We start from the raw sequence: 21,945 nt of genomic DNA, 5'->3' as shown, positions 1-21,945 counted from the left end.
GACTAGTCAAAACTTAATTTAAGATATCTGAAAAGGGACATGTAGATATCTTTAATTGAGGTGAATTAAAGATATCTTGAACTGGAATTATGACTAGTCAGAATCAAATTGTAGATATCTCAAACTGGAATTCGTACTAGTCGTAATTCAGTTACAGATATCCGTAATTCACATTGCAGATATCTGCAACTGAATTGTAGATATCTGTAATGACAAACCCCATACACATGAACGGAAAAAGTGACGTCATTTGTCCTAGGAAGAACGTAGTTGTGGATATCTGAAATGTTCTTTTTGACAAGAGGCAAAACTGAATTACAGATATCTACAACACATATCCAGTCTGGCTTTCAAATGTTAAAATGGCTTGCCATACACACACCGTCTCCTGTCTCAGCTGACGTCTCCACATAAAAGTCTAACTACTTAATGCGCTGGCACCAAACATCAGCATAGAAATACAGACCATAAATCAGGAGGAGCAGCATCATCCACAGTGAGTGCACCTCTCAGAGACACTGGGGGGGGGGGGGAACACACCATCACCCACCTGAAACCTGACTCCGCTGACGTTGACGTACAGGATCTCGTCCGATCTGGACGTGTTGTCCACCGGGGGCTTGGGCATGGTCTTCTTGGCCAGCGGCAGCCAGCCCACCGCCGCCGCCCGCGCAAACGGCAGCCACGTCGCCACGCCGGCCGCCATCTTGCATCAGAGCGTCTCACCTGTGGAGAACGTGGGGGGGGGGGGGGGGGGGGGGGGGGGGGGGGTGTGTCCTCTGGGGGAGGGGGAGGAGCTAACGGATCCCAGGTGAGAGCCTCGACTGGCGCGTCGCCGCTCACTTCTCCGCCTGCCCCGATTCCCTCGGGCAGCGAGAGACAAGGTGGTCGGACATGTTGTGGGGGGGAGGAGGAGGGGGAGGAGGGGGAGGGAGGGAGGGGTCAGAGCAGGTCAGGTGTCAAGCCATGAAAGGAAGGCCACGAAGGGGGCGGGAAAACATCCAACAGGTGTGTGTCCAGATCTTTACTTAACGGAGAAACTTCCTGTTTCCAAAATAAAACTCAGATAAATGAGCTGAAATATTCCTCTTTTTCTGATTATTGCTGCTGTTGTCTGGTTCTTCCAATAAATAACAAGCTGCTCCAGCTTAAAACAAAAAGTCTTGATAGAAAAGCATCTCACCAGGACAGAAAATCTGCCAGGTAATAATAATATGAAATATGAGTTATTCTCTGGTTTTGAAGGCTCGGGATTCTTAGCTGCTGAAATTCACAGCAACAAAAAGCAAAAAGACAAAAGATCCAGGCAGCAAAGTGTTAAAGCATCTGTGGTCTGGCCTCCACCTCACTGCTTCCTCCCTCTCTCTCTCTCTCTCTCTCTCTCTCTCTCTCTCTCTCTCTCTGTTTGAGTCTAGCTCTCTCGGCCGCCCTCTCTCCCTCTGAAGACAGATTTGTTGCAGCGCCACAGCCTTTCAAATTCTTATTAAATTGTGATGATGGTCCCTGAAGTTGCAAGATAGACAGAATCGCCCTGCCTCCCTCTAAGTGTTTCTCTGCTGTGGAGATTATGGATCTGCAGCCTCTTCCTCTCTTTCTCTTTCTGCTTTTGCTTGCTGTTTTGTCCTCTCTACTTTCCCTTCATCTGTGCTTTACTGTCTCCGTCTCTCTCTCACTCTCTCTCTTCTGGAGTCGGCGGGGCATTAGCGGTGGTGGTGGAGAGACACCGGCCTTGTTTTGAAGAGCGAGGAGGAGGCGTTCAGACGGTTCTTACTCCATGTCCATGTAAGGCCGTCCTGTCAGAAAACACACAAACAGAAAGAGAGACAGACAGTGAGAGATGAAGCAGGACAAGACGAGAGGAGATGAAGTTTTTGAGGAAATGAAAAAAAGAAAAGTCAGAGAAAGACAACGTGAGGGGACAACTAGAATAATGCAATGAAAGGAGGAGATGTGAGGAAAATGTTAGCAAAAGAAGAAAAAACTAAGAATTGGGGAGGAAGGAAGAAGAGAGGACATATGGGAGGAAAGACAACGGGTATAGAGAGGGAAAGAAGGGAGAAGTGAACATATAGAGGGGAGAGGTGGGCAGAAAAGGAGGAGGAAGACGGAAAAAAGAACAGAAATAATTGCTAGAAGGAATGAGCAGTGAAGGAAGGAAGGAAGGAAAGAAAGGGTTATTAGAGAGAAGATGGAAAAGTAAAGACAGGAGGGACAGAGGTGGAGCACGTGGAAGAAATTATGGAAGGGAAACGTGGAAATAAGTGATAGAAAGAGGAAAGGGAGGAGGAAGGGAGGAAGAGATGAAGAGGAAGTGGAAGAGGAGGAGTGAAGAGACAGGGAGAGAAAGGAAGAAGGGAATAGTTGTTAATAAGAGGGAATGAGGAAAAACAGAGGGAAGGAGTGAGAGAGTGAGAGTGGGAGCAGCAAAGAAAAAATGTGCAGAGAGGAGAGAAGAAAAGGAAGAAAGTATGTGTGGAAAGATGGAGAAAGATATCCAGGAAATAAAGAGCAAAGGAGAAAAAAAAGAATAATGTGGGAAAAGATGAGAAATGAAAACGCTGATGGACTTATGTGATAATAAGAGGAGAGGAAGAAACTATGGAGGAAAAGAAAGAGAAAATGGAGGAGGAGTAGCAGCAAGCAGCTGATCACTGCCGTTTTTTATCAGTCAGACTTCTTTGGAACTATATTCAGAGGCGAATTAATCCACATTTGGTGCTGTAGTATGTGTTTGTGGCAGCAGGGTGGTGTGTGTGTGTGTGTGTGTGTGTGTGTGTGTGTGTGTGTGTGTGTGTGTGTGTGTGTGTGTGTGTGTGTGTGTGTGTGTGTGTGTGTGTGTGTGTGTGTGTGTGTGTGTGTGTGTGTGTGTGTGTGTGTGTGTGTGTGTGTGTGTGTGTGTGTGTGTGTGTGTGTGTGTGTCTAAACAAACTACAGTGTGCGATGTGGGTTAAGCAGAAGTATGTCAGTGACACGGTGGGACTCTGTGACTCTGTGGTGCGTTTGTGGAAACAGAGGAATCAGGTAATTCACAGTACTGGACCGGTTTGAAGCTGCACATGTGGTTTGATGTTCTAGTTTCTATCCTGATACTTGTTCTCCGCCTCCGTTTGAATCAACAGCTCATTTCACAGCAGAACACCGAGCGGTGTGTAAACAGCTTCATGTCGTCCGCTCGCTGACAAGGTGACTATACGTCCGCGTCAAGGTTGGAGGTTCAGTGCAGCAATGAACCGAATGGAAGGAAATCAGTGTTAAAAACTGAAGGATGGAAAATTGACCAAAGTCAAATTTACATAATTTGAAGTAAATGGGCCAGTTAATGAAAACAGAGCTCACCGGTCCATTACACAGGAGACTGACAGACTGTCCAAGCAGAAAACAGGACCAAAACCACATCAGACAGCACAACTCAATGAGAGGCGGCAAAGTTACATTCAAGGGCTTTTAGATTTCCAGGCTTAAAAAATAAATAATCAAAAAATGTAATTACGATTACGTTTAATATTCACGTTGTATAGCATCATTAAGAAAATGACACTGTAGCACAGGTGTAAAGACATAATGATGCTGTTTTTTGATTTATTACTTTTACTAATTTTCCCAGTAATTATTCTCATCATCATTATCATAAGCATTATTATTATTATCATCACTATTTTAACTTTTTATGGTTAACACAGCAGAGGTTGTTCAATTAATAAATCTATTTATTCATTTGTTTTGTTATGCTACCACTAACATCATATTTTTTTATTGCTTGAATGGTTCAAATACAACTAATAGAAATTAAATCCCATGAATTACATTTGACCTGAAAAACAAACATGAGCAGCAAGAGGAAGTATATTTGTAATTATATATAATTATGACATAATTGTGATGCCTCCCCAATGTGAAAACAAACCCACACACTTGTTTTTTTCATTCACATGAACAAGTTGTTTTAAATAAAGGACATGAGCAGCAGGAGCTCTTCTAACTACAGGTTTCCTACTTCCTGTTTCTATATGTTAACTGACAAACGCAGCTCAACCCGTGTCCATGTGTTTAAGATGAAGATATAAAGCTGCAGGTTATTAAAGATGTTTTTTTATGGCCGGGCGTGCGCAGCGTCCTCAGGCCCTGCTGAGGAAAAACACAGCCGTCCATCTCACTCTTTATTTCTCCCTCTGCGTTCTTCATTCAATAAAGCAGCCACAATAAAGTTTCCTGTGAAGCTGCACTTCGTCAGATGAAAAGTTATTGTCGTGGGTTTATTGCATGAAAGTCCACAGTGGGAGCAATAAAACTTTTCCCTCCTTAGGTTTGCCTTGAATCACGGAGTCTGTTTGAACATTAACTTCCTCAGCTTCCGAGGCCGTCGTAGTCGTCGTCGTCGTCATCATCATTGACTCCATCTTGTTTGTCAGAGAACTTTATCTCTGGTTCCAGTGGAGAGATAAAAGTTGCTGCAAACGTGGAGGAAACGTCTGTATCAACCTATGAAGTCTGAGGTCATTTGTTTTCATTTGGTATACTATGACGTCACGTTAGCCACAGCTGCTACATCCATCCCAGTGTAATCAACAACCTGAACTTGCTCTTTCCTCCTTGAGGATGTGTTTGTGCAGTAATGTTCTGGTTAAGTGCAATAATACTGCTCAAATCTAACAAATGGAGGAATGCATTTCTCTTCTACATCTGTCTCATCTTAGATTTCAATCCTGAAAATGTGTGTTCTAATGGAAATGTACTAAATTTCATTGCATAGCTGTGCAATGACAAATAAAGCCTTTCTATTTGAATCGCTTTCAGTGAGATAATGGACATTAATGGCTCCAGGAAATTGCTCTTCCTGTGCTATCTGCATAATTATGTTAAGATGTTTTAGATTTCACATTAATGGCTATTTATAAATATATTAATTTTTATACATGGATATTTCAAATTTTCTCATTTCAGCTGGTGATGACGTAGATGTAGATGAGAGGAGGCCCCAGGACGGAGCCCTGGGGAACACCACCAAGTATTTGTATATGTTCTGATGAGTAATTGCAAATCAATGCAGGACATCCTTCAAACATAATCTACACCAGCATCTTCACTATCATCTTCACTATCTTCATCTACAAAAAAAACCCAAAATCATTAATTAAATCAATAAAATAAATGAATAATTAACCAACTAATCTCAAGTTCCTTAATGAAACAAGCACAGAAAACAGCTGCATAAACACAAAGCAAATGTATGGGTGTTGATGTAAAGACACACACATACACATACACACACACCGTTGTGTACCTGTCCTGCCTTAGTAAAATCTCTGGTGTGTGTGTGTTGCTGAATTATGAATGAAACTTTCAGCCTGGCTGATTCAGTTAAACTGCACTGCCTCAGTTACCACTGAGCACATACAATCCACCACAACACACACACACACACACACATGAACACACACATGACAACAAATACTAACACACAGCCTCGCCCTGCCTGCACAGCACTTTTTTTCTAGAAAGAGATTTTCATTATTTCAACAGGGAAGCTTTTACAGGATCACACACACACACACACACACACACACACACAGTCACTGCACTGTTCTACTATGCAGCAATGTTTAGTTTTATGTCAGTGTGTTACTGTGGCTATGAAGTGCAAATGCCTGGATAAAAGTTGATCCTTCACAGCTGCAGTAGGTGCAACAGTCATAAGTGTCCTGAGGAGATTTACCAGCAGCAATAAGAGCAGCAGTGGTACAGTGGTGGTGTTAGTAGCCTTAGTCCTGGGTGTCCCCGTGAGTCTCAGTCCTGTCCGTCCTCTCTGTGGGAATCCCTGCTGACATCATGGCCAGACATATATTACTGCAACCTCCTGATGCTTTTTATCATAGCCACAGCTCTGGGATCAGCTGTCACACTGACCTGACCGGCTTCTGCGGCTTCAACCCCTGGAAGTTTCCGGTAATGGGTCGGCTGGTTCTGACCGTGTGAGGGCTGATCCTGAGTCAGTGCACACTAAAAACAGTTGGGTTAAAAAATAACCCAATTTTAACCCAAATGTTGGGTTGAATAAGGACCAACCCAACATTTGGGTTATTTTAACCCAACAGGTTGAGTTATTTTTTTTAACCCAACTTTTGGGTTGAATTATTTAACCCAAGAGTTGGGTTATGTTAACTACAACATTGGGTTATTTTTAACCCAACTATTGGGTTGAGCAAGCACTTCATACACAACCCAATAGTTGGGTTAAAAATAACCCAATGTTGTAGTTAACATAACCCAACTCTTGGGTTAAATAATTCAACCCAAAAGTTGGGTTAAAAAAAATAACCCAACATTAACCCAAATGTTGGGTTGGTCCTTATTCAACCCAACATTTGGGTTAATGTTCGGGTTATTTTTTTTAACCCAAATGTTGGGTTGTTAAAAACTACAGAGAGTGCTCCAAACTTTTCTACCAAGTGACACCACTGTCACAGAAATAAATGGCAGTGGCGTCACTGGTTAACAAGTTTGGAGCGCTCCCTGCAGACCTAGATTGAAAAGTGGTTAAGTGGTCCTTATCATTAGTACCTCTTTAAAAGAGAAAGGAAACTTCCTCGATTGATTATCTTATGTTTTAATATAAACCTATTAAAAGTAAACGCTTGTAAAAAAAAACAATTAAAAAAAAAAAACAATATACACTTTTAATATAATTACAGTGTTTCTCAGTGAAAAAACAGGTAAAACAGTATGATATAGCACAGCACAGAATTTTATTGCAAAGTTCAACTTTACAGTAACTTACCAACAGCCGTGGTTGCCAGAATTTCACCATAACAAATATGGTACAACACATGAGGAATTACAGTTTGTCAGTATAGATTTAACAGGCAGCAACTGCTTATCCTTAAATGATATCACAAACTAAGACCATTGTGAACCAGAGTAGAACATCATTGATAAACTGAAATAAACTCTTTTTGCATTTACACATTCTGTGAAAAACAGGACTGCTCCAATACCTTGTCCAGTACACAGTGTTGAGATCTTGAAAAAACAGCATGTGTCCATATATGAAGGATAATCCATGGTGAAAGAAAATTAACATCATAAAAAAATTAGCCACTTGCCCTTGGTTGATCAAGAGTAATGAGTCAATAGCGCAGTCTTGGCTGTAGGGTGCTCAACACGGTGTTCTGGGAAACTGGAACTTCAAGGATTCGCAGTCACCAACTCTGCATGAGACTCCTGTTGTTCATCAGGTGTTTGGACTGGCATGATCCTCTCTGCATTCAGAAAACAGAAACATAGCAAAAGTTAGATTGATGCAGTACCTTAGCATGATGCCCACACAGAGATAAACTCAGCAATCTGTTGCTCCAATGAGCTAGCTAAGCTAACCTAAATACAGATGCATCTCCTCAAACAATCAGACAGTCACCACATTTGGTTCAACACTGCTGTATAAACTTATTAAAAATGATTTTTTTGGCATTTGGCAACTAAACCACTGCTTACCTGTGATTAACCCTGACAAGACTGGTGTCAGAGTCATTGGTCCAGACTTGACTGAAGACAGGTGGGACAGTAGCATGGTGCGATGTTCAGGAAACTGTAACTTTGAGCAGGTGGTGTCATTGTTTCTGCTGGAAGATTCCCAGGGTCTCAATCAGGTGTTTACTGTGGACTGGCATGATCCTCTGTATAAGCAGACAAAGAACAATGAGGAAGATTTTTATCAGTCATAACTCAATTTTATCTATTTAATGATTCAATTTACAAATGTACTCACTGCTTAGTGTTGATAATGCTGAAGACAAATCAGTTTGCTGGCCATGCCACATTCCTGCAAAGTTGGCTGCCTTGCATTCTCCAGCTGCACCATGCTGTGGAGAAGGTGAAATTATTTTGTAGTGTTAAAAAGGTGTACAAGGGATGGTACAAAATTGTATGTTCAAATAGACAGTGGTTGAAAACAAAATTGCCGTAACTCATGCTCTACTTCATGGATATCGGACCAAGGACATTTTTAGCCTGGTGTATTTTCCCACTTCTCCATAAACAGAGTAACAAATACCTTTTACAGTAATGTGTGATGTTGGCCTCCGTTGGGAACTTCTGGAGGCCGCTCCTCCAAGAGAGCAAGGGTCCTCTTCAGACTGTCTCTCTCCATGTGCTAGCTTCCACATACTTTACTCTGATTAGAAAACACAAAACAGTATAACATTAGGCTACAGTACACACAGTTTACTCTCTGGTATGGTCTCTCATGCTACAGTAGTTGGTAATACAGAGGGAGTAACATCCAGACATACACACAAAAAACTGCCTGTTTGCCAAACAAAAGCTGAACATAAAACAGGTTTTCTTTTAGCACAACATGCTAACCTGAGTGCAACAACAACACATAATGCTGACAGCAGAGGACCAGCCATGAACGGTGCTTCACCACCGGCTGTGAGCCACTGACCCTCTCTCCACGGCAGGTGAGCCCCCGTGGGGTCAGTGGCTTATTCTGTGAGTGAACATCAGTTGTGAACCCTGTTCGCATTTAGCATCAAACACAGGCTATTTTAGAAGAAGGATATCTCCACATCTAACGTTAATTGACTCCAAACTTATCCATGACTGCTGCTATGATAAACTACTAGCGTTGTTAACTCTTTTCTCTTTTTTTGCATTAACATGCGGCAGCAGCATGTAGCTCATCCTCACACATCCACTGTTAGCGTTAGCCTAGCTCATGCCAAAGTAACACAAATATACTCATTTTAAAATACTTACAGTTTATCTGTAGCTTTGCCACGGACAGTTGGTATCGATCCAGCCTGAGAAAGTCCAGTCCAGCGGTGCATGGACCCTTGTAGCTGAAGCAGTCAGACTTTGCCGACTGAAGCTGGGGCAAATAAAATTAACCCATGTCTCTTTGGCTGGGGGCAATATGATGGAGCGTGAGGGTTTGTCTCCAACAGAGCAGCTTTCCGGTTGTGATAGCGCTCCGGCGTCACATAAAAAAAGAGTAAATAACGGATCTCCACAGGTAGCTGTGGTGGTGGGTGGAGACAGCATTTTTCAAATGAACCGGCCGGTTACGTCACAGAATAACCCAACCCTTAACCCAAAAAATGGGTTACTCACTGAAAATTAACCCAATTACTTGAACAACCCAGGAATTGGGTTAAATTCATAGCCCTATAACCCAGAAAATGGGTTACACCCTGGAAAAATAACCCAACAATTTAACCCAACACCAATAACCCAGAAATTGGGTTACAGAAATAACCCAACACTTTTTAGTGTGTGGATTTCCTGTCCGCCTGCTGAGTGAAGGAAGGACCAGCACTAACAGCGTGTGGTGCTTTCACTACAGCAGTGTGGAAGATTCGCTCTAACTTCAGAGCTGCCATGAATTAAGTTACATGAGACCAACTGAAGTTTAAATATGAATAAAATCAAATTAGACGGAGAGTTTCTGCAGCGTCTGTCAAGTCTTTTCCATCCAGTCTGTGCACTGAACCTTTCTCCTGCATCATTTATCCCTACACTGTACTGTATGAGCTGAGGAAAACAGATAGAGAATAATCACCGTTTTAACTGGGTTGTTAGTATTTACATGACTGCTATTTTTAAGTGATTCCTGCTGGGAATGATAATAATACACCTTATTTGTAGGCGGCTTTCAGGGCATAATAGAATCAATGTAACTGCATGAAAATAGATATGATTAAACGCTGGTGTTAGAGCAATACAGGGGTGTTTTTGAGGACGTGGGATTTGGAGATAGGAAGAGAATTAATTCACATTTATCACATTTATTCTGTATTTAAGTGTATATTATTCTTTTTTTTCAGTTTTTCATGTTTTTTTGTTTTCTGCTATATAGTACCTTGTATTTTGGTGGCAAAAGAAAATGTTTAACATGATAAAATATAATAATTCTTTGGCGCAGTGGATTTTTCTCAGATATCTGGATTTTCTGTCTTTCCTACCGATATAAAAATAAAACCTTCAAGCGTTGTTCCACTGACAAACAGATACTGTATATATGACACCGTGTTTCTCCAGATGTGATACGCAGCATCTGATACAGGAGAAACAGGATATAACCTGATCTGCTGCTGATGTGACAGATGTTTCTGTAAATACAAAATCAAAGCTTTACTGTACGAGTGCCGATCAATAACGAGAGAACAATGTGTCTCCGATCGCTGATCAACGGAGCAGAAAACATGTTTCTGATTACCGATCAATAACGAGGAAGCAGGGCTCTCTGATCACGGATCAATAAGACGGTATAAACAGGCCCAGGAAGTCCGACGGGGAGCTTCAGTTCTGCAGCGGACGCAGCAAAAAGCCTCCTTAGTTACATTTCAGACAAACTCAGAGCTACGCCTTCATCCAGAGGCAAATCAGGATACCCACACACCCTGAACGCACCAAACTGAGGGGTGGGGCTAAGGGACAGGGGGGGCAGAACAGCCGTCTTTCTGTACAAACACAGCCAACCAAACTGACCTGAGAACAGTCAGTTATACACCTGGACTAAACTGAGCGGAAAATGTGAATTAAGACTTTATGTCTAATTAAATAATTAATTGGCTGACTGAAGCTGATGCTGCTGGAAGAGACAGGGACGGCTTCCAAAAAGCAGTCAGACTGCTCCTTTAAAGTAAAAAACGTGCCGTGCTGTCACTCAGGCTGAAGTAAGTAACAGGAGGAACAGTGTTTCTGCTGGAGTGGAAACTGATGTAGACACACACACACACACACACACACACACACACACAGAGGACATGGGCGGTCAGTCTGAGTGTTTGTGTGAAACCATTAGACGACCATCAGTGAGCAGCACTTCACTGCAGCAGACACACACACACTCACACTGGCCAATGAAAACACAAGAGATCAAATGGTTCAAAGAAGAATCAGAAGAAAACAGTAAAGTAGAAATACGGACAAGCCTCGCACACTTTCAAATCCAACTGATCAACATAACGAGGAAATGTTCATCTACATATTTGGCAAAAAAGGTTTGAGATCAGAGCTGGATTCAGTCGCTGCTCACGTTAACACAACTTTTTCTGCTGCTGCTGCTTCACAATAAATCACAGCAGCTGGACAACACCGGAGGACTTTTATTGTGAAACAGGAAACACAATGTGACGGTGTGATCTTATCATCCAGACAAGAAGAAGACGGCGGACGGACGCGTGTTTTGTTTTTTCTCTGCCAGCGCGAACTCTGATGTCAATTTGTAAAAGGCTGATTATTAATTGAACATTGATTTCTGTATTGATTATTGAGAGCCTGGCTGCACTGTCAGCAGATTCTACAGTGGCGTTCATCTGGTTTTATGACAGTTAACTCAAAGTTTTTGACCACTGCTCGAGCGCCTGTATACACTGACCATTTATTGTTATTGATAATCAATCAAATATCAATTAAACTAATTATTGGAAAATAAATAATAACTGTGGGTTTCTCCCTGACAGTAAGAACTAGATTTGGACACAAGACTCGACTGATGCTGAACTTCACTGGTGCAAATTTTCGATAAATTTCAATTAATCAAATTGATTATTCTTATTAGAACAGAGGATCAAAACATCTGGGATTTACAGATGCTGATTGGCTCGGCCGGCAGCTGAGTGAAGGTTAAAACAACCTGTCAGTGTTCATTCTTCTACCCTCTCTCTTTTCCTTTCACACATTTCTCGTGTTCGCTCGTTTCTTTGTGCAACTTGTTTTTTGTCCTCAGTATATTTTTGTTTTGCCTGCCCTGCATCACCACACAACCATAAACTACTTGCATGTGAAAAATCTGCTTGGCAACAAACCAGTGGCACTTTGGCACATGGAGCCTCCATGTTTGTTTGGTTTTCAGGCATATCAGTGTTATTTTTGTGTGTGTGTGTGTGTGTGTGTTTTTTTTTGTCAAATCAGATCCACCAGAGCTTTCAGAAAAATGTTCCCCAGTCATAACTTAGAACTTTGGACACAAAGTCAGAATATGATCATTATGATAAAACCAAACATCTCAAATAAAATGTTACAGATTATTTTTTACAGTCCACAGGACCGAAGCAACACTGAGCAGTCACCGTCCACACACTCCGTCCTCACACACTCCTCACACACACTCACTACAGCACCCCGTGTGAATTCATCTCCTCCTGTTTGCTGGAGAAGAAAACTTGCAGTGAGCAGCATTTTAAGAAAAATAGCTGGAGCCGTTTTCAAACTGAAGCAACACATTTGTGAGCCTTTCTCTCTGAACCGAGGAGCTCCAGAGCACACACACACACACACACACACACACACACACACGGAGCAGGAAGTCAGGGAGTATTCTTCTCTATCTATATGAATTCTACTTCAAAACTTAAACTTTATGAAAATTGAATGAGGTTTGGTTGTGTTGAGTTGTGGTGCAGCCACAGAGCCAATACGTGAGGACGGAGTGAGTGTGTGTGTGTGTGTGAGTGTCTACATACTGTATGATGAAAAGTGTGTGTGTGTGTATCTCTGAATGCTAACCACCGTTAATAGCAAACACACAGAACTTCATCACTAATTCATACAGCTACATTACGTCAACCTCAATACACACATGCACACACACACACATGCACACACACACACACACACACACACACATGCACACACACACACAACATAATTGTGTATTTTTGTTTCTTCCTCTTCTTCCTCTCATTCTATTATTATTTTGGTTTTTTTTCTGACCTCACCTGCTGCAGCTACTCTATTCTATTCTATTCTATTCTATTCTTTCCTTGTCCTGCTATTCCACTTCTTTCTTTCCTTTTCTTTCTATTCTTTCTTGTCACATCTTTTTTCTTTCCTGGCTCTCCTCTCCTCTCCTCTCAACTCTTCTTTTATGACAAGTTTTCTGCTCTGATTCTATTTCCTTCTCCTCTCTCTAAACTCTTTCCTCTCTCTCTTTCCATCTCTCCGTCCCTCAGTCCGGTCCCCTGCTCCTGTCCTCCTGTCCTCCACCAGACTTCTACTCTCCCCTTCTCATTCTATTCTCAGCGGTAGCGGAGTATCTGGAGCAGTTTTCATCCTACTTACCACGGCTGATGATGATGATGGTGATGATGATGAAGGTGAGGAGGCAGAGGAGGGTGAGGAAGAGCAGAAGCAGGTTTTCCAGGTGGGAACAGGATGGACGGATGCAGGAGGACGCAGGAAGAACAATAAAAAGAAGAAGGTGGAGGAGGAGGAGTGTTGTTTTACTGTCTCAGATCTGTCCTGCTCTGCTGCCGCGGCAACAACCACATCTCCTGTCATCCCTCCTCTCTCTCTCTCTCTCTCTCTCCCTTACACACACATGCTGGCTCACTCGCGCTCTCCCTCCCTCCCTCTCTCTCTCTCTCTCTCTCTCTGACTCCACCTCCTTCCATTTGGTTTGCTCGACCCTCCCCTCCTTCTCCCTTTACTCTCTCTCCCTCTCTCGGTTCGTTTGTCATCTCTCGCTCTCCTGCTCTTGTTCCTCTCGTCCCTCCTTTTCTTTTTTCTTTTTTAACTTTTTATTTATCTACGTACATGAACAAAGAACATGAGATCATCATGGGTGGTACAGTTATAAACAAAATATTCTATTACACATACATACATACACATACATCATAGTCAAATGTCACACTATTCAAGGTGCATATTCAATCCATTTTTCCCAGCGTTCCATACACTTCTCCAACTGAAGTCTTAAAACAAAAGTAAGTCTCTCCATACAGTAAATTTCGTGAATGATCCCGTGCCACTGGATCAGTGTTGGAGGATCTGGTTGCAACCACTTTCTGGTTATGGCTTTCCTACCACTTGCCAGAAGAATCTTCAACAAGTACCTGTCCTTATGCAAGACTGTTTTTGGAGTTTTACCGAGATATAAAATAACAAAAGAAAAATCTAAATCCACCCCTATTATTTTATTTATCTCGGTTGACACCTCCTTCCAAAATAACTGGATTTTCGGACAGGCCCAAAAAACATGAAAATGGTTAGCCATAGGGGTTCCACATTGTCTCCAACAAAAGCCTCGGCTCTCTGAGCCTGTTCGTAGTGCTGTTAATTTAGGAGTTATGAAAAATCTCACTACATTCTTCCAGCCGAACTCTCTTAAAGATCTCGAATTTGCAGTGGTCGCTTGTGTCTCACATATTTCTATCCAGGTCTCTTCTAATATTTGTGTTTCTGACTCCTTCTCCCATTTTTGTTTAATGTATAACGTAGAGTGATTCTTAGAAGCTTGTATACTTCCGTATATTCTTGAGACCAACTTTTTATTATCTTTCTTTTTATATGCCTCATAAAATATAGAAATTAAATTGTATTCCTTCTCCTCCTTGATTTGTAATTTTTTATTATAATAGTCTCTGACTTGCAGGTATCTATGAAAGTCCTGCTTCTCCAGTCCAAATGTGGCTGAAATTGACTCATAACTCTGAAATTTACTGTTTGAGATGAGGGAACAAAAGGACGTGATCCCTCTCCTAACCCACTGTTTAAAGCCCCCGTCCAATCTAGCAGGTTCAAATTCTGGATCATATGCTATCCAATTCAAGACTCTAACCTGTTTCTCTATTTGTAACTTCCTCAAAACCTTAAACCATAGTTTCAGAGTGAATACAGTCCATTGATTCAAGCTGTTATAATATTTTTCTGCTTGGTTTTTGTTTCCTATTATAGATTGTATTGGAATTTTTAACTGTGTAGTTTCCAAGCATTTCCATTTAGATTCATAATTTGGAGAGCACCAGTATACTAAGGGTTTCAACTGTGCAGCATAATAATAATCCTGTAAACATGGTAAAGCTCTCCCTCCCTTCTCTTTTTTTAGCTGCAGAGTCTTGAACTGAACCCTAGGTCTTCTACTGTTCCAAATGAACCTTGAGATCCAGGCATTCCACTCATCAAATTGTTTTTGGGGTACCTCTAGAGGCAGAGACTGGAAGAGATAAAGAAGCCGTGGCAACACGTTCATTTTAATGATTTCTATTCTATTACTCATATCCAGTGGGAGGAGGGTCCATCTAGAAATATCAGATTTGATCTCTTTATTAATGGGGCCGTAGTTATTTTCAAAAAGTTTTGACATATCTTTAGTAAGGTTTATTCCTAAATATTTTATTTTGGACGAGTCCCATTTAAAATTGTATTTCCCTTTAATATCTGGGTGGGGAATACAGTTAAATGTGAGGGTTTGGGTTTTTTGGATATTAAGCTTATAACCAGAGTATAAATTATATTTTTTTAGCAGGGACATCAATTTAGGGATGCTCGAGTCTGGGCTTGTAATAAAAAGCAAAACATCATCCGCAAACATACAAATCTTATGTTCTTCTCCTCTAATCATAGTCCCCTTTATCCCAGAGTCCTCTCTAATTGCTTGAGCGAGGGGCTCAATAAATAATGCGAATAGGGTCGGACTCAGGGGACAGCCTTGGCGTGTCCCTCTTTCCAAATGAATAGTTTGCGACAGGTGTCCATTCACCCTGATCCTGGCCGTTGGAGTAAAGTATAGCGCTCTAATACATTTAATAAAACCATCTTTGAAGCCAAATCTTGCAAGTACCCTGTATAAATATTCCCAACCCACCGAGTCAAATGCCTTTTCAGCATCTAGGCTGACTAACATTGCACTGATATTTTCTGATGTAATATGACTCATCACCTGTAGTGTTCTCCTTAAATTATCCTGTGTCTGTCTGTTTAATACAAAGCCTGTTTGGTCCAAATCAACCAGCTCAGGGACAATGGACTCCAGTCTCCTAGATAGGATTGAAGCAAATAATTTATAGTCTACATTTAAGACTGATATTGGTCTGTATGAGCTGCATTCATTTTTATCTTTTCCTTCTTTCAGGATGATAGAGATAACTGCTTCCTTCCATGATTGGGGGGCTTCTCCTGTTCTCAGTGTATGGTTGAAACAATTAAGCAGAACAGGTGTTATCTGTTGTTTAAATGTTTTATACCACTCAGACGGATAGCCGTCCGAACCTGGAGCCTTATTAGCTTTCAATCTCGAAATGGCTTTGTTCAGTTCTTCTGCTGTTATCTCAGCCATAATTTCTTTATTTTGTTGTTCTCCTATAGATGGTAAATCTAGTGAACTTAGAAAAGTATCTATTGTTGTAATATCTACCATGGCCGGTTGGCTATATAGTTCTTTATAATATAGTTCGAAAGCATGTTCTATGTCCTCTGATTCATTGCAAACCTTTTGTGTCTTGGGGTTTCTAATCTTATAAATCATATTTTTCCCACGTTGTTTTCGAATCCTCCAGGAAAGTAGTTTCATTGCCCTATGCCCTGTCTCATAATACTTTTGTTTGGTAAATTTAAGTTGTTTTTCAATTTCTTCATCATATATGCCATTTATATCCTGTTTAATTTTGTTTATTTTAATTAATATTTGTGGATCTCTTTGTTCCATGTGTCTAGTTTCTAATGACTTCATTTCCGCTTGTAGTTCCACAAGTCTTCTCTGTTTTTCCTTTTTACGAAAAGCTGTGAGGGCAATAATTTTGCCTCTAACAACTGCCTTTGCTGCGTCCCATAAAGTATTTGGAGACACCTCCCCATTATCATTATTTTGTAAATATGTTTCAAATTCCTGTTGAATCTGTTTCTGCACCGTTTTGTCATTTAAAATGCTCGTATTAAGTCTCCAAAGTGTATTTTTCCGTTGCTTAGTTAGGTGCAGGGTTAGGTACACCCCTGAGTGATCAGATACATCTCTAATCCCTATTTTACAATCCCTGACTCTGTGCCAGTCTGACTTATACATAAACAAATAATCAATTTGTGAATATACAGAGTGACACGGGGAATAATATGTGAATTGTTTTTCTCCTGGATGAGACTCTCTCCACACGTCAATCAGACCCAGCTCTGTAAGCATCCTCTGGGCTAGAACGGCATTAGGACTTTTCTTTTGGCGCTGATTAGATGTATCTAATTTTGGTTGCAGTTGGACATTAAGATCACCACCACAAATTAGAATTCCTTGTGTTTCCAAAACTATCAATTCAAATAATTTTTTGAAAAACATTTTTTTGCTCCCTGGGGGGGCATACACATTAAGTAGAGTTACTTCTTCATTGTCTAATTTACCCTTTACTAAAACAAATCTCCCTTCCTTGTCTTTCACTTCTGAAATAAATTCAAAATTTACTGCATTAGGGATCAGTATAGCCACTCCCCTCCTACGGGCTGATTTATGAGATGAGTAATAGGTATTTTGAAATCCCAGTTTTTTAAATTTTTCATGTTCTAAAGAGGACAGATGAGTCTCTTGCCAAAAAACTACCTGCAGCTTTTCTCGTTTCATTTTAGCTATAATTTTACTCCTTTTGATCGGGTTATGCAGCCCATTGACATTTAGTGTGACTATCTTATATTCCTGATGATGCATATACTCTTTTCAACCTGTGTACAACTGTGTAACATTACCCATGATATCCCGAACAAGAACAGTGAACCAAAAAACAGAAAAACAAAAATCAAAGACTTCCAAGTCCGAAGTTCAAATAAAACTTCAAGTTGAGAGGAAATCCTCGTGTCCGTCGAGGGCCTCTCATCAGTATCAGAGGAGATACTGTGTACCGGTGACATTCTTTCTGAGTCAGTTTCTCCAAAACCGGTATAAAGTTCCATCTTGTCAAGTACAGTAAATAATAATATGTATTCTCTTTGTAAATTGGCAGAGAGTTGAGAAACACAGGAATTATCTTCTCAGGTAAAAGGATATAATGAAAACTTTAAGCAAAGAAAAAACTAATTCCTTAGAAGATTGAAAATTAAGTTGTAAAAGCATTTTCTTTCGGGTATAAAAATTCAAAATAAGTGAGTTTGGGTAATTTCTTAAGCTCTCCTTATGTAAGTAAACAAAAATTAAAGGCTCAGAAGCCCAAATGTTGCCGTCTAAGGTAGGCTATATAGTTCAAATATAGGTAAATTTAAGTAGAAACGGCAATCTGTAGTATTTAACTCTTAAATATAAGGTTCAGCTTAAACAAATCTGGGTAATTATTATAGTATTACCTCACCTGGTAAACTGACTAATGATAAGTCATCCACTTTACATGGGGGCTAATAACACTTTTGTTTTGAAGCCCAGTGTAATTAAAAAATAAAATAAAATAAAATAATAAAAAATAAAGGGGGTGGGGGGATGGGGGGTGGAAGGGGGGTCCAAACGAGGAGGTTGGACCCGGATCATCACTGGATGATATTTCAATTAACAGTCACTGGGCTCAACTTCTGTACAGGCACATGGCTCCAGTCACTCACCCCACAATGTGTGAATATGTTTACCCTCAGGTGTTTTCACTCGCCAGCAGCAGTTGCTCCAGGTGGAACACGCTGAAAGCTCCGTAGTCTCTCTTTTATCCGCCCTTGGTCCACTACCTGTCTGCGGCGATCTGCACCTGCCCTCTCCCACGTCGCCAATCTCCGCTGCTTCAGCACTGTAGAGTCAGGCTCCTTAACGTTCTCCATAGGAAATCCTCTCTTCCTCAGGTCTTTAGCCGCCTCTGCTGCGCTCTCGTAGATCTGTGTGCCGCTGTCGAAAAACACCTTCAACTTGGCTGGATGTGGCGTTTGGAAGCGGATCCCTTTAGCTTTAAGCTCTCTCAGTATCCCCACATATGCCTTTCTTTTCTTCAATATTTCGGGGGGATAATCTTGATCAAAATAGATCCTTTTCCCCTCGTAACGAACATCTTTCTTTCTCCACGCCGTACGCAGTACCTGTTCTTTCACTCTGAACTCGAGGAAGCAAATCACCAGTGATCTCGGCGGTGCGTCTGGGGGAGGCTTTGGGGCGAGCGCCCGGTGGCAGCGCTGTATTCCGAGGTCCATGTCCGCGGCCGGCGGGCCGACTTCTGATTTTATTAGCTTCGTTATAAACTCCGACACATTGGACCCCTCTGATTCCTCCGGTACTCCGTATATACGGAGATTGTTGCGGCGCGAGCGTGCTTCTAGCTCGGTTAGCTTAGCCTGCAGGGCCTCTTGGTTCTCTAGCGCCTGGGTGAGAGCCTCCTTCGCTGCCGTGTCCCAGTCTTCAATGTCGGATATGCGCTGTTCGGCCTCGCCCACTCTTGCTACGGTAGCTTGTAGCTCGCCTGTAGCTTCTTCGAGTTTTCGGTTGATTTCTCCTCTAAACTCGTTCAACTCCTTCTTCATGTCGTTACGAAAGGAAAGTCGAAATTCACTCATTTCACTTTTAACATCCGACCTGAGCGCACGAATCTCGTTGTAGATGGCCTGCATGACGGGGTTAGCTTCTTCCTCGTCAGCGCCGCCATTGTTCTCGTAGCTGTCCTCGTCGCTGTAGTATTTTTCTTCGGCATTCTCTCCTCTATCACGTCTTGAGCCTTGTTTACTTTTAGTCTTTTTTTGCTTATCCCCTTCCATGTTAACTTTCTGTGCAGTTTTTTTTTAATCTAATGTTCTTCAAAGGGGATAAATATCCAACCGGTTGGGAGCAGGGTGTTTAGGCTGCCATTCGCTTCAGCGTCACCACCGGAAGTCCGTCCCTCCTTTTCTTTATGCACTCACACTTAAACACACACACACACACACGCTGCTCCACATTAAACAGACTGATGGGAGTTTCATTTTGGGAAGAGAGAGAGAGAGAGAAATGGAGAGAAGGAAACAAGGAGAGAGTAGAATTTACATCTGATATAATAGATGAACAAACAAATGTATAAATAAACACAGGTAAATAACTCTTTCCTGTATCTGGGACACATGAGGAAAACTTATTTTCATATGGTCATCAGCTTTAGTCTATTTCATACAAACTATCAGAGGCAGACACATATTTACAATAAGACTGATGTTAAAACTGCTTCCAGATCAGATGCAACAGCTGTTGTTAAAGGGATAGTTTAACATGTTGGCAAATTGGCCCATTGCCATAATCCCTATAGTCATAGCAGTCGGTTTGTTACCTTTATTTGTCCGTGTGTGCTATTTTTAGAACAGCCGAACCAAGCGGCGAGCTGCTCAGAGCTACGCTACGGAGGCTAATGGGATTTCTTGGTTTCCCTCATCAAACTCATCAAATACACAATCCAACAACTCCACAACGCTCTGGTGGACAAGTTGTGACCTGCACATTCACCACGATATGAGATTATAACAGAACGTTGCCAGACAGAGTTGTTTTCGAGGTAAATACAGAGACTGCTTGCTGAAAAACTGTCCCTGAAGGCAACGCGCATCAGCAGTTTTGCATGAATTTACCTCTAAAACAACTCTGTCTGGTAACGTTCTGTTATTATCTCATAGCGTGGTGAATGTGCAGGTCACCACTTGTCCACCAGAGCGTTTTGGAGTTGTTGGATTGTGTATTTGATGTGTTTGATGAGGGAAACCAAGAAATCCCATTAGCCTCCGTAGCGTAGCTCTGAGCAGCTCACGCAAATGTTGAACTATCCCTTTAAGAATTTGTTTTGTAAAAAACAACTATTTCTTTATTTTCAAACCGACATATTTCTAATTAAACTAATTTTTATCTCTACATTTTGAAAAGAAAAATCATGACTTTATTAACTATTGGCATTTACTTGCAAAATTACAACATCCGGTATTGATAAAGAGATGGACTGACGATTCATAGTATTTACTTTTTCTTTTGTCTGATCATAGAGGGTTGTTGTGTAAAAACTGTGCAGAGGTCAGGTGTCATTGTTCCCTCAGACACGTGAAGAAACACAATCAGCTTAACCACTTAGTCAGACAAAACACTACCCACCACCCAAACCCACACACACACACACACACACACACACACACACACACACACACACACACACACACACACACACACACACACACGTACAGTACACACAGACAGCTGGACACTGGAGCTGCTTACTTAAACATTTAAACAGAAAACTGAGGCTCAACAACTGACAGCTCTCTGCCAGTGACAGTGACATATTGTAACGTATTGTATTATAACTGTTCAAGTCATGCAGATGGACAAAAGTCCCCGAGGACTATCCTGTTGAGTTGTTCATCCTTGTTCCTGGTTGACGAACATTCGCACACAGCGTCCATTTATCATATTATGTTGGTTTGACTGAGTCACAAAATGCTGACAATGAGAAGAGTTACCAACACAACAGCTCCAGCTCCAGTCAATTACTCATCTTTGTGCCGTATATTTTAAGCCATGGACTATTCATTTTTGTTAAAACTTTTCAAAGCAGAAAAGCCTTAGAAAAATCGTGGTTTCCCATCGTGACGCCACAGTTGTGTACGTGCAACTCAAAGGTGAGTTTTCATTTTGACTGCTGGAGAAATTTGGATTTTGATCTTTAATGTCAGTAATTAGTCCCTTGTGTGCTCATGTTCTTCAACAAAATTGTTTTTAATGGATAAATCAGCTGTGTATTCACCGCCTCTGTAACACTTGTCAGTTTTCAACAATTTTAATTTCGTGAGTCATTTACCTTGTAAGTGATAATGTGTCAGCAGCGTCTCATCCTGACTCAAGTTCACCACCTGTTTAGCTGTTCACAAAAACTACATGCATTTATTAGGGATTAAACTTAAACTGTGGTGATGAAAGTAATACTGACTTTTCCTCCACTGGTGGTGATGCCAGAGATGGTACGCATGTTAAATGTTCAGTTGCATTAATTGCCATTTAAATGACATCTACAGTATGCTTTTGATTTATCCTCTCTTTTCCAGTTGGAATATATGGGTCATTAATGTATTTAATGAAAGTAGCTGGGCTCTGTGACAGCCGTGTTGAACAGCTTGTCTGAAAGCCTAATGATGACAGTGTGAGTTCCAACTACCTTAACACATCCAATAAGGATAATTATTAAAGGAAGATATTTCATCCACCATAAAGAAATGAATTTAATTAAGCTCTAAGGAAACAGCAAATGTTCCGTTGTGAACTCACAGTCAGTGTTGTTC

General features: G+C 41.2%; 1 protein-coding gene across 1 annotated transcript in view; it reads right to left on the bottom strand.

Annotated features, from left to right (window-relative positions):
- kcnd1 (potassium voltage-gated channel, Shal-related subfamily, member 1) overlaps positions 1-706 on the bottom strand; it is a gene marked incomplete at both ends in the record, with an annotated part of 88,911 nt that extends 88,205 nt beyond the window's left edge. Inside the window, one exon of the mRNA XM_083976021.1 lies at positions 551-706. Within this exon, the coding sequence (XP_083832147.1) occupies positions 551-706 (156 nt within the window). The remainder of the gene's footprint in view (positions 1-550) is intronic.
- Between the last annotated feature and the right edge of the window lie 21,239 nt (positions 707-21,945).

The sequence above is a fragment of the Trachurus trachurus genome (genome assembly GCF_905171665.1).
Source record: "Trachurus trachurus genome assembly, chromosome: 7".
NCBI classification, from domain to species: domain Eukaryota; kingdom Metazoa; phylum Chordata; class Actinopteri; order Carangiformes; family Carangidae; genus Trachurus; species Trachurus trachurus.
Note: the sequence above shows the minus strand (reverse complement) of the source record. Positions and strands in the feature narration are given on the sequence as shown.